At 42.9% G+C, this 11,638-nt stretch overlaps 1 protein-coding gene across 3 annotated transcripts; it reads left to right on the forward strand.

The window, feature by feature from the left end:
• The first annotated feature begins 314 nt into the window (after positions 1 to 314).
• Positions 315 to 11,314, forward strand: LOC124708672 (replication protein A 70 kDa DNA-binding subunit A-like). 3 transcript variants are annotated; one of them, XR_007005259.1, is made up of 11 exons: positions 315 to 439; positions 553 to 626; positions 7,387 to 7,452; positions 8,694 to 8,778; positions 9,291 to 9,434; positions 9,518 to 9,791; positions 9,871 to 9,973; positions 10,068 to 10,198; positions 10,379 to 10,460; positions 10,549 to 10,928; positions 11,035 to 11,049. XR_007005259.1 is itself a non-coding variant. In XM_047240347.1 (10 exons), the coding sequence occupies exons 4-9, from the start codon at positions 9,291 to 9,293 to the stop codon at positions 10,925 to 10,927; spliced, it is 840 nt and encodes a 279-aa protein (XP_047096303.1). In that variant the 5' UTR covers positions 315 to 439; positions 553 to 626; positions 7,387 to 7,452; the 3' UTR covers position 10,928; positions 11,035 to 11,314. The 3 variants fall into 3 exon arrangements, 1 of the variants encoding a protein (XP_047096303.1); XR_007005258.1 differs by lacking the exon at positions 8,694 to 8,778; XM_047240347.1 differs by lacking the exon at positions 8,694 to 8,778 and having other exon boundaries at positions 10,822 to 10,928; positions 11,035 to 11,314.
• Positions 11,315 to 11,638: the final 324 nt, after the last annotated feature.

Here is an 11,638-nt window from a genome sequence, read left to right on the forward strand (position 1 = left end):
GGGCCGGTGCGGGGAAGGGCGGCTGTTGTGCGTCGCGAGTCGAGGGCGCGGTGGTGGGTTGGCAACGGCGATGACGGCGTGCGGAGGATGGAGGCGGAGCTGCGCCGGTCGCCAGGCTTCCGCCTCCGTCTCCTGGTCAGTCCCGGCCTCCATTGAGCTGGGCGTAGCGGCGTCGGGCAAAGAAGAGCAAGCAACGGGGCGACTCCGCCGCCATGGAGGCCCCGGAGGAGATAGTGGACGCGGGAGGAGGCGAGGAGGAGCGGGTGGCCGGGGCGGAGCAGGTGCGGCCGGCCCGCAGGAGGGAGGCGCAGTGATGGAGGGCGACCAGCGGTGTCCTCGCTGCTCGTGTTTCATCTGCTCTGCAATTTGTGTAGATCAACCTTCAAGCGACGTTTCTTTATCGATCTTGTCGATCTGCGCGTTCTGGTCGGTTGGCTTGGTATGCGTTTTCTCACGTGCTGTTTACAGTTTCCCTACTTGCGCCTTGCATGTTCGACAAAATGCCTGCCTGCTGATTTCGTTTTGGTTCCTTCGTTTTTTTGGTATATGTAGGTTCTTTGGTCCGGCCGCTGACTGCTTCTGAAGATTATTGGGGGCTGCCTCTTCTGCGATGAGAGAAAAAAAAGGTGCTTCCTTTGCCCCATTTTCTGTGTAGATTCTCCTGTATAGGAATTTGGCGACAATACGTTTGGAGTACCAACCACTTAACTGTCACCCGGTTCTTGCTCACATGCCAAACGGCATGGTGTTGCCACGCAAAACTGTCGCGCAGCACCACGATACTGTCGTACTTTCGTGACGACGGACGATTGCTTTCCGAGCAAAGCAACAAAGATCCCCTCGCTTTCGTGGAAGAGAGACGACCGCTTTTCAGCGCAAAACGGCAAAGATCAACGAAACCCTAGAGCCTGCTAGGGAGCCGCCATGTAAACGAAAGAGTACGTAAAAGTAAATAGGATAAATTGTATTGATAGATTCGATTGACTGGGGCTTTTTCAATCGGCCGTGTGCCCATGTTATATAGGCCGCCTGGTCTATGGCAAACATAGTCGTACACGGAATTGCTTCTTTCCTTGGCGTTCAAGCCGGTTAATATTCCTAATCTGATCTCAATCAATCCGGCCGAGCTTAATTCTAGTCGCATGTACGCATATATAACAACCATGGAAATCTCGGTGCATGTGTTCCGTACGTGACCTCCTAGTTACCAATCTTCACACCCCACCTAGCTTGGCACCGGGTCAGCTCAGGACGTGTCCTATGCATCAACGTTTCAGCTCAATACATCTCAAAATCTGCTCAGACTTTGTCCTCCGTAGCTGCATATCTCCACATAATTGTCCTGGGAAATAATTTCGTACGCTTGATCCGCTGACGTGACATTTGCACCGAACTTCCACCAGATCTGCATTTTGCACAAAACAACAAATCCAAATGTATATGCTTGTCAAATAATTTGGCCTTTAAATATCTAATAGCCAAATTATGTACTTAACACATTTGCATAATATTTGATGTGATCAACACAATTTGCACAAGACTTGCTCTCAACTCCATATAACATAGTTTCGTCCGATCTGTCGCTATGGCATCCATAATGGACGATAACCAAACCTGCATTTGCACTAAATAGCAAATCCACATTTATATGTCAATCAATAATTGAAACACCCACTCTTAAGTTAATTTGGCCCATAAACATCTAGCAGCCAAATTATGTATTAAACACATGCCCCCTGTTTTTGGTATAATTGTATTTATCAAAAATATTATCATAACACAGTACCTTAGGGCGATGTTGATCACTTCACCGGCCATACAATTGCTTAGGGCGATGCCAAAAGAACACACCAGCCAAAATTTTCTTAGAACGATATTTCAAGTAACATATCGGCTAGATTTTTCTTGGGCGATACCTGAAATAATATATCGGCCACAATGTCTTCAAGTATGATGCCATATGCTTTTCAAAATATTTTCCATTAAGAGCTTTGGGCAACTTCTGTCTTTTTTTTCGATATGGGAGCATCGCTCCGGCCTCTGCATCAATAGATGCACACAGCCATATGAAATTACAAGAACAATCTCTACAACTCTCCATGGGCTTCCCCAACCCAGCAAACAGCTCTAGTAAAACCTTCTTAACAATGTCGGCCAAGAAAACCTCCTATTTTTACTAACCATCACATCATATAAGCCGACAGATGTTGTCCCGCATATTGCTAATCTAGATTAACTAGAATCAAAGAAATTTTAAATAAGGCATGTATTATTCGGCGATACACAACTCAGTCATTCATCATACTATGTTTTAACATTGTCGCCGAAAGATCCTATCTCTTGTCCAACTTGGATCCTTTAAATAATTAACTAAAGGAACTCTCATATTTCCAAATCCTAAATTATATTTTCTAATTCGGCTATTTGTAGCTCATGTACCGAATTAACATTACCCTGTACTACTTGCTGCTGGACCGAACCTAGACATGTAGCACCATGCACTGAATCACCAGATCGGTCTCACTTTTGATACCAACAAGCATCGGTCTTTCTAATATATATATATATAAAAATCCCTGTACTAATACGATAACCTGATGTCGTGTTGTCCTAAATAATTAGCTCTTAAATTTTCTTCTCTAGGTATATGATAGATAATGACCTCATCCAGAGACTCAATTGTATCTAAACACAGGTCCAAATAAATATTTAGTAATCCATCCAAACAATGGAATTCGCTTTTATTTTGGCGCACTACTAGAAGCGAATCCCCAAAAGTATCTGTAATCTTAACACCCGTGTCTACTAAACTTTCTAGAGCAAACCAAAACCTTATATTCAGTTTGGTTATTAGTACAATGACATTTCAAACGGACCGATGTTCCATAAGCTATATTACTAGGGGAAATTAAAACATTACCGACGCCATATCTATCTCTACAAACCGATCCATCAAAATAAACTTTTTATGGGCAAACACCAATAAAAAATAATATTTTCCTCATCCTTAGTTATATATGACCAAAAATAAAATCGGCGATAACTTGACCTTTCATAACCTCGCAGCGATTCATACGCTAGATCATATCCTATTAGTGCATAAGCTTACTTTTCAATCATACCCCTAAGAATCGGTTTGTGTATCATATACTTAATCACGTCGGCTTGACAAGTTTCCACACATATATTAGAAAGTAGATAATGCCGAAAATTGGTACATATATAATATAATAAAATGCATAACGTACCATTCTCGGCTTTGAGTAAGCGATGGCTTAGATATGTGAAGATGTACATTTTTGAGATATCCTCTTCGTAGGGATCATCGGTGTATTTTCACTGAACCACTTATCACGCCACTTCTCAGCTAGCTCTTCGCCAATTTCCAATGCTCGCAGTCGTTGTACATGCCGTTTCGAGTCCGCGTGAGTCCCATCGGGCACCATCGAGGTCCTGGTTTAGTTCCGGGTGCAACTGCCTTAGTCATGCTGCCCCCAAGTTCTTTGGCCTGTACTGACATACGTCTGTTGGGGGTAATATTCTTTGCTTGGCCGAAAATACTCTATACTGATCAAATACATTAGTAGCTATAATTTTCTGGCCGCTCCTGTTGGCTGAATCGGAACATTGTGTAGATTTGGTAGTATAAGACTTGACAACTCTTCGATGTAAACTAGCTGAGACGGCATGTATGCTAGCCGATTCAAACTTCTTAGTTGAACTTGTATTAGAGAATGCACCGAGTATATTATTTGCTCGCTTTCCTTTTGTACTAGCGGGTTTTCCTTGAACTAAACCACAACCAACTTCATGGACGTAGGAGTTTCTCGGCCTATACCTGATACTATCGTAGTATTTCGGGCAAATATTCCGTCTCCGGCCGAGAAAACTCTCCGCCGATCGGATAGACCATCGGTCTCGGATTTCATGTTGCCTTTTTCAGCAATTCTCTTGGTACATCGACGATTAGGTCCACTACATATGAAATCATCTTCTGCATAGCAACTGTTATCTCTGTCTTTTTGCAAACTAATCTCCAACATTTCCTCTTGCTGAACCAGACCAGACCATTGTTGCTGCTGCATATTTTTGCCACCACCACCTATTTTTAGCTCCCGAGGTTTCAAGCCGTGATAAGAATTAGATCCATTTATATTCCTATTCACGATGGTACCACTCGGGCAAAACATTGGACGATATGTTGCTTGAATCACGAGGTTGCGTTTACGTACTTTTGACAATACAATCAGCTGAGTCGTGTTTCTCAAGGGTCACAACATCCGACTGATCTGAACTTGTTACATTCTTAGGTTCGAGTACGCTTCACGGGCACCCAGACGAGTTTGCGGTCGTCCTTTTTATATTTGCCATCTGCATTGTGTACCCGTGATCGGCTTCCTCGAATCACAACGGCATCATGTAATTTAGCTTCCTGACTGAACCTTGCCCTTTTCTCATGCAAGTGTGGTCTGAATATAGGCTTCCTCCGTGAAATACATTCCAAATGAAAATTACCTGTTGTCTTTGCAAGATATGGCTCCCAATGATTAAAGCTCCTCGGAGGAAATTGTGGATATACAGAAGGTGCACCGCCCCAATATGTCGGCTCTATTGCAGAATACGGCCGCCGTACATATGATTTACCTCGCCGGCGTTCATGACCTCCATGTCGAGAAGCGGACCTAGGATGCTTATTATCTCCAAGCCGACTAAACACGTTATTGGCCTTGCGTGTAGTATATGTGTCCAACAATTGTTTAACCGTCGGCTTTGATCTTCGAGCTGATTTTGTCTTTCTTTCACTGACATTTGAAACTCCTACTTCTGGATCTTTTGTCCTGATCATCTTCTGAGGAGCATTATCATCAATGACCACATCCTTTCCTCTTGTAGACTTCATCTGAACATTTTCTTGCTCCGCCTCTAGATTTTTGAATGTCATGTCTTCCTTCTTTTCTGGATCTTCGGTCTCTTCATGTCGGCGCTCTTCTTCAACCGAAGATGGTTCGGCTATACTTTCTTCTTGTTGATGCTCGTCAATTTCTTTGGCACGAAATTCATAGGGCAACATGAAAGGTCCCTTACATCCAGAAAAATCAAGCACAGTTGTTTCACACTCACCATGTTCTTGCTCAACAAAGCTTTTATCTACTATCTTGACAAACTCGGTTTGTGTGTCCGACTTGGATTTACCAAAATTTAATTTAGCTTGAACTAAGTCGGTCGTGGTAGATGTGTCAATCATCTTCTGTTGATTTGACTCGGCACATGAATTGTCCAACCCGGCCTTAGCCGAATTAGCCGTACTAGCCGAGTCAATATTTTGTTGTTGGTTGGCTCGTATGGCTCTGACTTCGAGAAGCTTTTTTGCAAGATCTTCACAAGATTTCAGATATATATCATTCCACTCTTCTGCTGTTCGCCCCTCATATCTCTCAGAATTTTTCGGTAATGAGTCTTGGGTGGCACCGAAAATCTGGAATTGTGTAGGGGTTGTATCACATGCTACATTATTAGATGAAGGCACATGAACTCCTTTTGAATTTTCACTTATTCGGCTGTAATCATTGTGAAGGTGCATGGCCGAATTATGAATATCTCCAATTGCATATGGTGCTGAAAAGTTAGTAACAAAAGGTGTAACATATGATGGCTGAGAATAATTAGCAAAGTAGTTAGTAGTATCATAGCCAATTGCTGCATCCATCGGCATGTGTGAATGTGAACCAACATACTGCAAGTTATTTGCCGATGAATAAAAAGGTGAAACACTATTTGGCATGCTATTGAAATTTATTACGTCAGGTGTCTCATATTGATTAACTGAACTCATCATGTTGTTCATCGGCACATGAACTTCCGGGATTGCCGATGCATGAGAATTCAAGTATACTTGTTGCATGTTGCTAAAATTGTAAGAATTTAAAGCATGTAGATTGTTTTGCATCGGCGTTTGCATATAGTAAGAACTAGGAATAGCCGATGTAGTACACATATCATAAGAACTAGCAACATCAACATAAGAATTATCTGCATCTACATAAAAATACTGAGAATTCATGTTACCGTTGTAGATTGCAGCCTCTTGATGACGATCCCAACGTAGCAGGAACGGGCTGGAGACCGCTCGATGCTTCGTCCCCAGCGGAGTCGCCAATTGTGTTGCCACGCAAAACTGTCGCGCAGCACCACGATACTGTCGTACTTTCGTGACGACGGACGATTGCTTTCCGAGCAAAGCAACAAAGATCCCCTCGCTTTCGTGGAGGAGAGACGACCGCTTTTCAGCGCAAAACGGCAAAGATCAACGAAACCCTAGAGCCTGCTAGGGAGCCGCCATGTAAACGAAAGAGTACGTAAAAGTAAATAGGATAAATTGTATTGATAGATTCGATTGACTGGGGCTTTTTCAATCGGCCGCGTGCCCATGTTATATAGGCCGCCTGGTCTATGGCAAACATAGTCGTACACGGAATTGCTTTTTTCCTTGGCGTTCAAGCCGGTTAATATTCCTAATCTGATCTCAATCAATCCGGCCGAGCTTAATTCTAGTCGCATGTACGCATATATAACAACCATGGAAATCTCGGTGCATGTGTTCCGTACGTGACCTCCTAGTTTCCAATCTTCACACCCCACCTAGCTTGGCACCGGGTCAGCTCAGGACGTGTCCTATGCATCAACGTTTCAGCTCAATACATCTCAAAATCTGCTCAGACTTTGTCCTCCGTAGCTGCATATCTCCACATAATTGTCCTGGGAAATAATTTCGTACGCTTGATCCGCTGACGTGACATTTGCACCGAACTTCCACCAGATCTGCATTTTGCACAAAACAACAAATCCAAATGTATATGCTTGTCAAATAATTTGGCCTTTAAATATCTAATAGCCAAATTATGTACTTAACACATTTGCATAATATTTGATGTGATCAACACAATTTGCACAAGACTTGCTCTCAACTCCATATAACATAGTTTCGTCCGATCTGTCGCTATGGCATCCATAATGGACGATAACCAAACCTGCATTTGCACTAAATAGCAAATCCACATTTATATGTCAATCAATAATTGAAACACCCACTCTTAAGTTAATTTGGCCCATAAACATCTAGCAGCCAAATTATGTATTAAACACATGGCTGGCCTAATATGCTCTTTTTTCCTTTTTATCTAAAAAACAAGGGAAATATGTATTGCTCTGCACTTCGTACTTTAGCCTAAGACGAAACTAAATTCAAGACACTCTGTATAGATCATTGAGAGTACTACTTAGCAGTGCAGTTGTATTTACTGTGGATACATGATTTAAGAAGATTTATGCAGTCGATTGATCAGGTTGTCTCGGTAGCCTAAAAATCGGCCGTCCGTATTTGTGCAGGTCCTGGTTTCTGAGGATTTTACAAGAATCAGGTGTGACTGTGCTGTTCTGTCTGCTCCTGTCAAGGTTTGTTTCTATTTGCCTGTAAACTTTGTATGCTCAACTCCTGTTCCCTAATTCGTGTACTTACCTTTCTCTTTATCCTGCGGAATATGTCCGTTTGTTGTGTATCTTTATTTAATTGTTATATTCTTTCATGTTATATTACGAATCTTGACAGGATGTGCACCCTTGTGTCCGTTGTTATTCCGATTTTAGAGACCCTTGCAGAACGATGTGCTCTGCCGGCCTTGTTTTACCTGTGTGAGGTGACTGCATGTTAGCGTATAGAAGTTCTCTGCGATTTACTGTTGTTGTCGCAGCGTGTGCAGCTCATAGAATGAGTACCCTGGAGAGAGATACTATGCGTCTTACTTTTGTAAGTTCCGGACCTCTTGGTGGGCAGCCGGCCTTTGATTGGCATTTTTGCGCTCACGTCTTATGGCGTCGGTTCGTTATGTGTAGGTTCTGTAAATGCTGGTTGTATTGGACCAAACGTAATAAGTGATGAGATAATTATCCTGGATTTTCTGTTGTGTTTGTTAGTAGCCTATTGTGCTGATCTTATGGCAGGCGTACCCTGATGCATTGTTGGGGCTCTAGAATGTAATAATTCCTAAAAATAGTGATGGCGTAGCTGCATGGATGTCACGAAAAAAATAAAATAATAACATGGATTTGTAAACTGTAAGCCGCATGCCAGGAACACCATCTATATGTGGCATGTAGGGTACACCAGGATAGGTTTTTACTTGTGCATCACATCTTTGTCCATGTGAGAAGGTCTTATGAGCTGATTTTCCTCTTCGGTTTTTGCTCCACCATAGCCTGTTTTTGCTCCTCCCTTCAGGCTATTTCTGGGCTTATAATTTTTCATTTTAGGAAATTGGTATATCTTTCAAACCCTTATATCGCTTTTTTGAATTCAGTACCAGAATTTTGTTCCTACATTTATTCATGGGTAAAAACCGTGTTCTTTTTTCCGGTGGTTTTTCTTGTGCGGTTGTTTGGTTCTTCCATTGTCAGGTTTTGTGGAATCACCCTAAACTGATAACTAAAAAAGGTTTAGGGGGGTTGTATGCTAACTGATGTCATCTCTAGGATGTCTCTTGCTTTGTAGATGGTATTGATTTGGTGGAACCTGTTCGTTCTGCTTAGTGAGTTTGTTGGCTAACCAGTTGTGTTTATCACGGTATTAGGGTCGATGGTTTCAAAAAAAAATGATCTTATGTGTTTCTGATTACAGTTGTTCTTTGTTTGTGTTACAGTGCTGCTGTGCTTTCATGTGGTTCTGTGTGCCCCTACTTTCCTGCTGCTCTTGTGCTGTGTCCATGCGCTACGCCCATCATTAAGGTTGGTCATTGTCCTGGTCGTTCCAGAAGATCTAGAGTGGTTGGATCGCCTGCTACCAATGTGCCTGCAGATCACACGGTCCCTTCGGCACCTCGCCCTGCTCTCTATGTTAATTACTCACTATATGCTATGGTTTTATGCAGGCTTTTGAGCTCCTGGTTATAACTTAGTTATCTGCATTATATGTACTTTCTTACCAATATTTTTAGTTCGGACTAGCCTTTTTCGAGGTATCTACCATGGGCATTTGCTGGTGCCTTTCCTGCAGAGTGGCTGAAAGCCGCGTTTTGCTTGTATGTGGTATCATTGTTTTGCCGCACCGTGTGTGATGTGCGTCTTTTGCAAGTGTGTGCTTTCTCCACCCGCTCTTGTTTTCTTGCAGGTGAAGGCCATGAGATTGCATCTGCTTTGCCTACGAATTACTTTTGTCTTCCTTTACGTTGCTACCTGTTAAGATCTATTTGGCCTGGTCTCTCTTGCTTGTTCTAATTGTCTTTCTTGTGCTATTTCAGATGCTGATCAACCTGCTTTCTGAGATTCACAAGGATAGCCGTCAGTGGACCATATGTCTTCTTGTTTCCCGCATGTGGCACTACCGTGGAGGGACCGACGAGGGTCCTATCAAACACACTGATATGGTTCTGATTGATGAGCAGGTTGGTGCTACACTTGCTCTTTTTTTCTTCTTCCTTGCTTCGCTTTGTACCAATCATGCAGTTGTTGTGTTTTTTTTTTATAGGGAAGCCATATGTACGGGCAGCTCCCTCCAGCCACCTCTGAGCGCCTCAAGGATATGCTGCAAGAGGGGAAGGTTTTTGTTATCAGGAAATTCCTGTGCAACCCGTCCAAGACAAATTTCAGGCCTGTAGAGAGCCCTTCCATGGTTAAGTTCACTAAGTTTACCATTGTTGAGGAGAGGCCTGGGTTGGAAGATGGTTATCCATTATGCACCTACAGCCTGACTTCGTTTGCTGATATCCCCGATCCTAGTGGGCCTCCTACACGCTTCATTGGTTAGTTCTCTTCATACGCTGTCATGTCCCTGTTTGGTTTTCCTGTCTGTTTTCTACCATCGAAATTGTTTTGCTGCAGATGTTATTGGAAAGATCTCTCATGTTTCGGACTTAGTCGTTGTTCAGTCTATGTACCAGACAGCAGGTTCTAACACGAGGACAGTTAAACTTACAGACTTGCTGTAAGTGCTGCCAATTGTTACCTCTTTTCCTTTGTGCAGATTGTCATTATCTATAACTAAGGTGTCTAATTATTTCATGCAAAACAATACCTAGGGGTGCTGAACTGAGGATTATTCTCTGGGGTGATCGGACAGTTGAATTTGATGCAGACGCGGTTCGTGCCATGGGTGACAAAGAGCCAGTTATTGCTATCTTTGTGGGAACATTGCCTAAGTCACATCATGGTAATTGCTACAATAGTAAATACAATTGTCAATTCTTTATGCTCCTTGTGTTTTCAGTGCTATGCAAAGCATTTCTTCATGTATATTATCCATCTACTTGCTTCCTTCTTTTGCATTCATGAGATGGTTTCATTCGGTCCATGTTTCGTGCTTACATTTTTTGGATTTGTTTTTCTGCAGGTGTTACATGGTTAAGTGGGAGCTCTGCCTGTCGCTGGTACATTGACGAGGATATACCTGATGTCAATTCCTTCCGTGCAAGGTAGATTTTTGAGCCTCGTGTTGTTCCTTATGTTCTAGGGTCTTCGCTCTGTCTACTTGGTATGTAGGTTGTGCATTCCTTGCTGCAGCTTTGGAGGCCAGTTTACTCCTCTGACTGCCTATATCCCCACGGGGCCAGATGCCCTTCCAACCCATGTCTATGCGGATCCTATTGAGATGACCATGAAAGAGCTCAACGGGGTTGATCCCTTCGTTGATATGGTGATCCCATATTCTTTCAAAACCTCTTCCGTGTGGATTCTTATATAGTTTCACTGTCATGCTCATGTTACCTTCTGCGCTGTCTACAAGACAAAAGGTTTATCTGTTCTATGACAGTTGACATAATATGTACTGACCAGCGTTGGTGGTTTGCTTCGTGCAAACGATTTGAAAAGTCTGCTAAGCATGATGGCTGCCAATACCAATGCTCAGGTGCAACATGCGACTCTGTTAAAGCTGATCTAGCGTAAGTGATCCTACATTTTTTCCTTCCGGTTTTATACTAGCTATGAGCTTTAATCCTTGCTTCTTGGATATCATATGGCTAATTCTATTCGGTACTTCCTTTTCAGGTATTGTGTTTCTGTCTTTGCATCTGATGACACTGGCGGAGTCGAGTTTGTGATGTTTGACAAAGTCGGAGCTGCAGCTGTACGTAAACAGCTGATGCCATTGATGCATCAGAGGTACCCAGGACATTACACGGTTGATGAGCTAGCTGCAGTTGCTAGGCATGACACTGCTATTTGCTAAATTTGACGTCCTTTAGTATCTGAATGTACATGACCATTTTAGTTCTTGTCATTTTGGTTCTACGAACGAAATTTTTGGTTTAAAGATGATGATTTTCAGAGTGTGGTTAGTTCTGAGTATTGTGCCACTGTTATTTTCTCTCTTTGTAGTTGAATAATTAGCGGGACTCTATTCACTACAAGAAAAGTTCTGATAGACAACGTCTCAAAATCGTCCGCTAAGGGGTATTTTTCGTCGCCCATGGGCCTAACCCGACGATATGGGTTCTGTTGTGGAAACTGCGTCAGGCAAAGTCCTACGACGATTTTTTCGGTCCGTCGCGCTTGGGCGCCCTTCCGCCACGGAAAATCGGACCGTTGCCCAAGTGTTTCCGGGAGCCCGTTGACTCGCCGACGTCATGCAAAATGACACGTAGGTGACGCT

This window comes from Lolium rigidum, chromosome 4 (assembly GCF_022539505.1).
Source record: "Lolium rigidum isolate FL_2022 chromosome 4, APGP_CSIRO_Lrig_0.1, whole genome shotgun sequence".
Lineage (NCBI taxonomy): Eukaryota > Viridiplantae > Streptophyta > Magnoliopsida > Poales > Poaceae > Lolium > Lolium rigidum.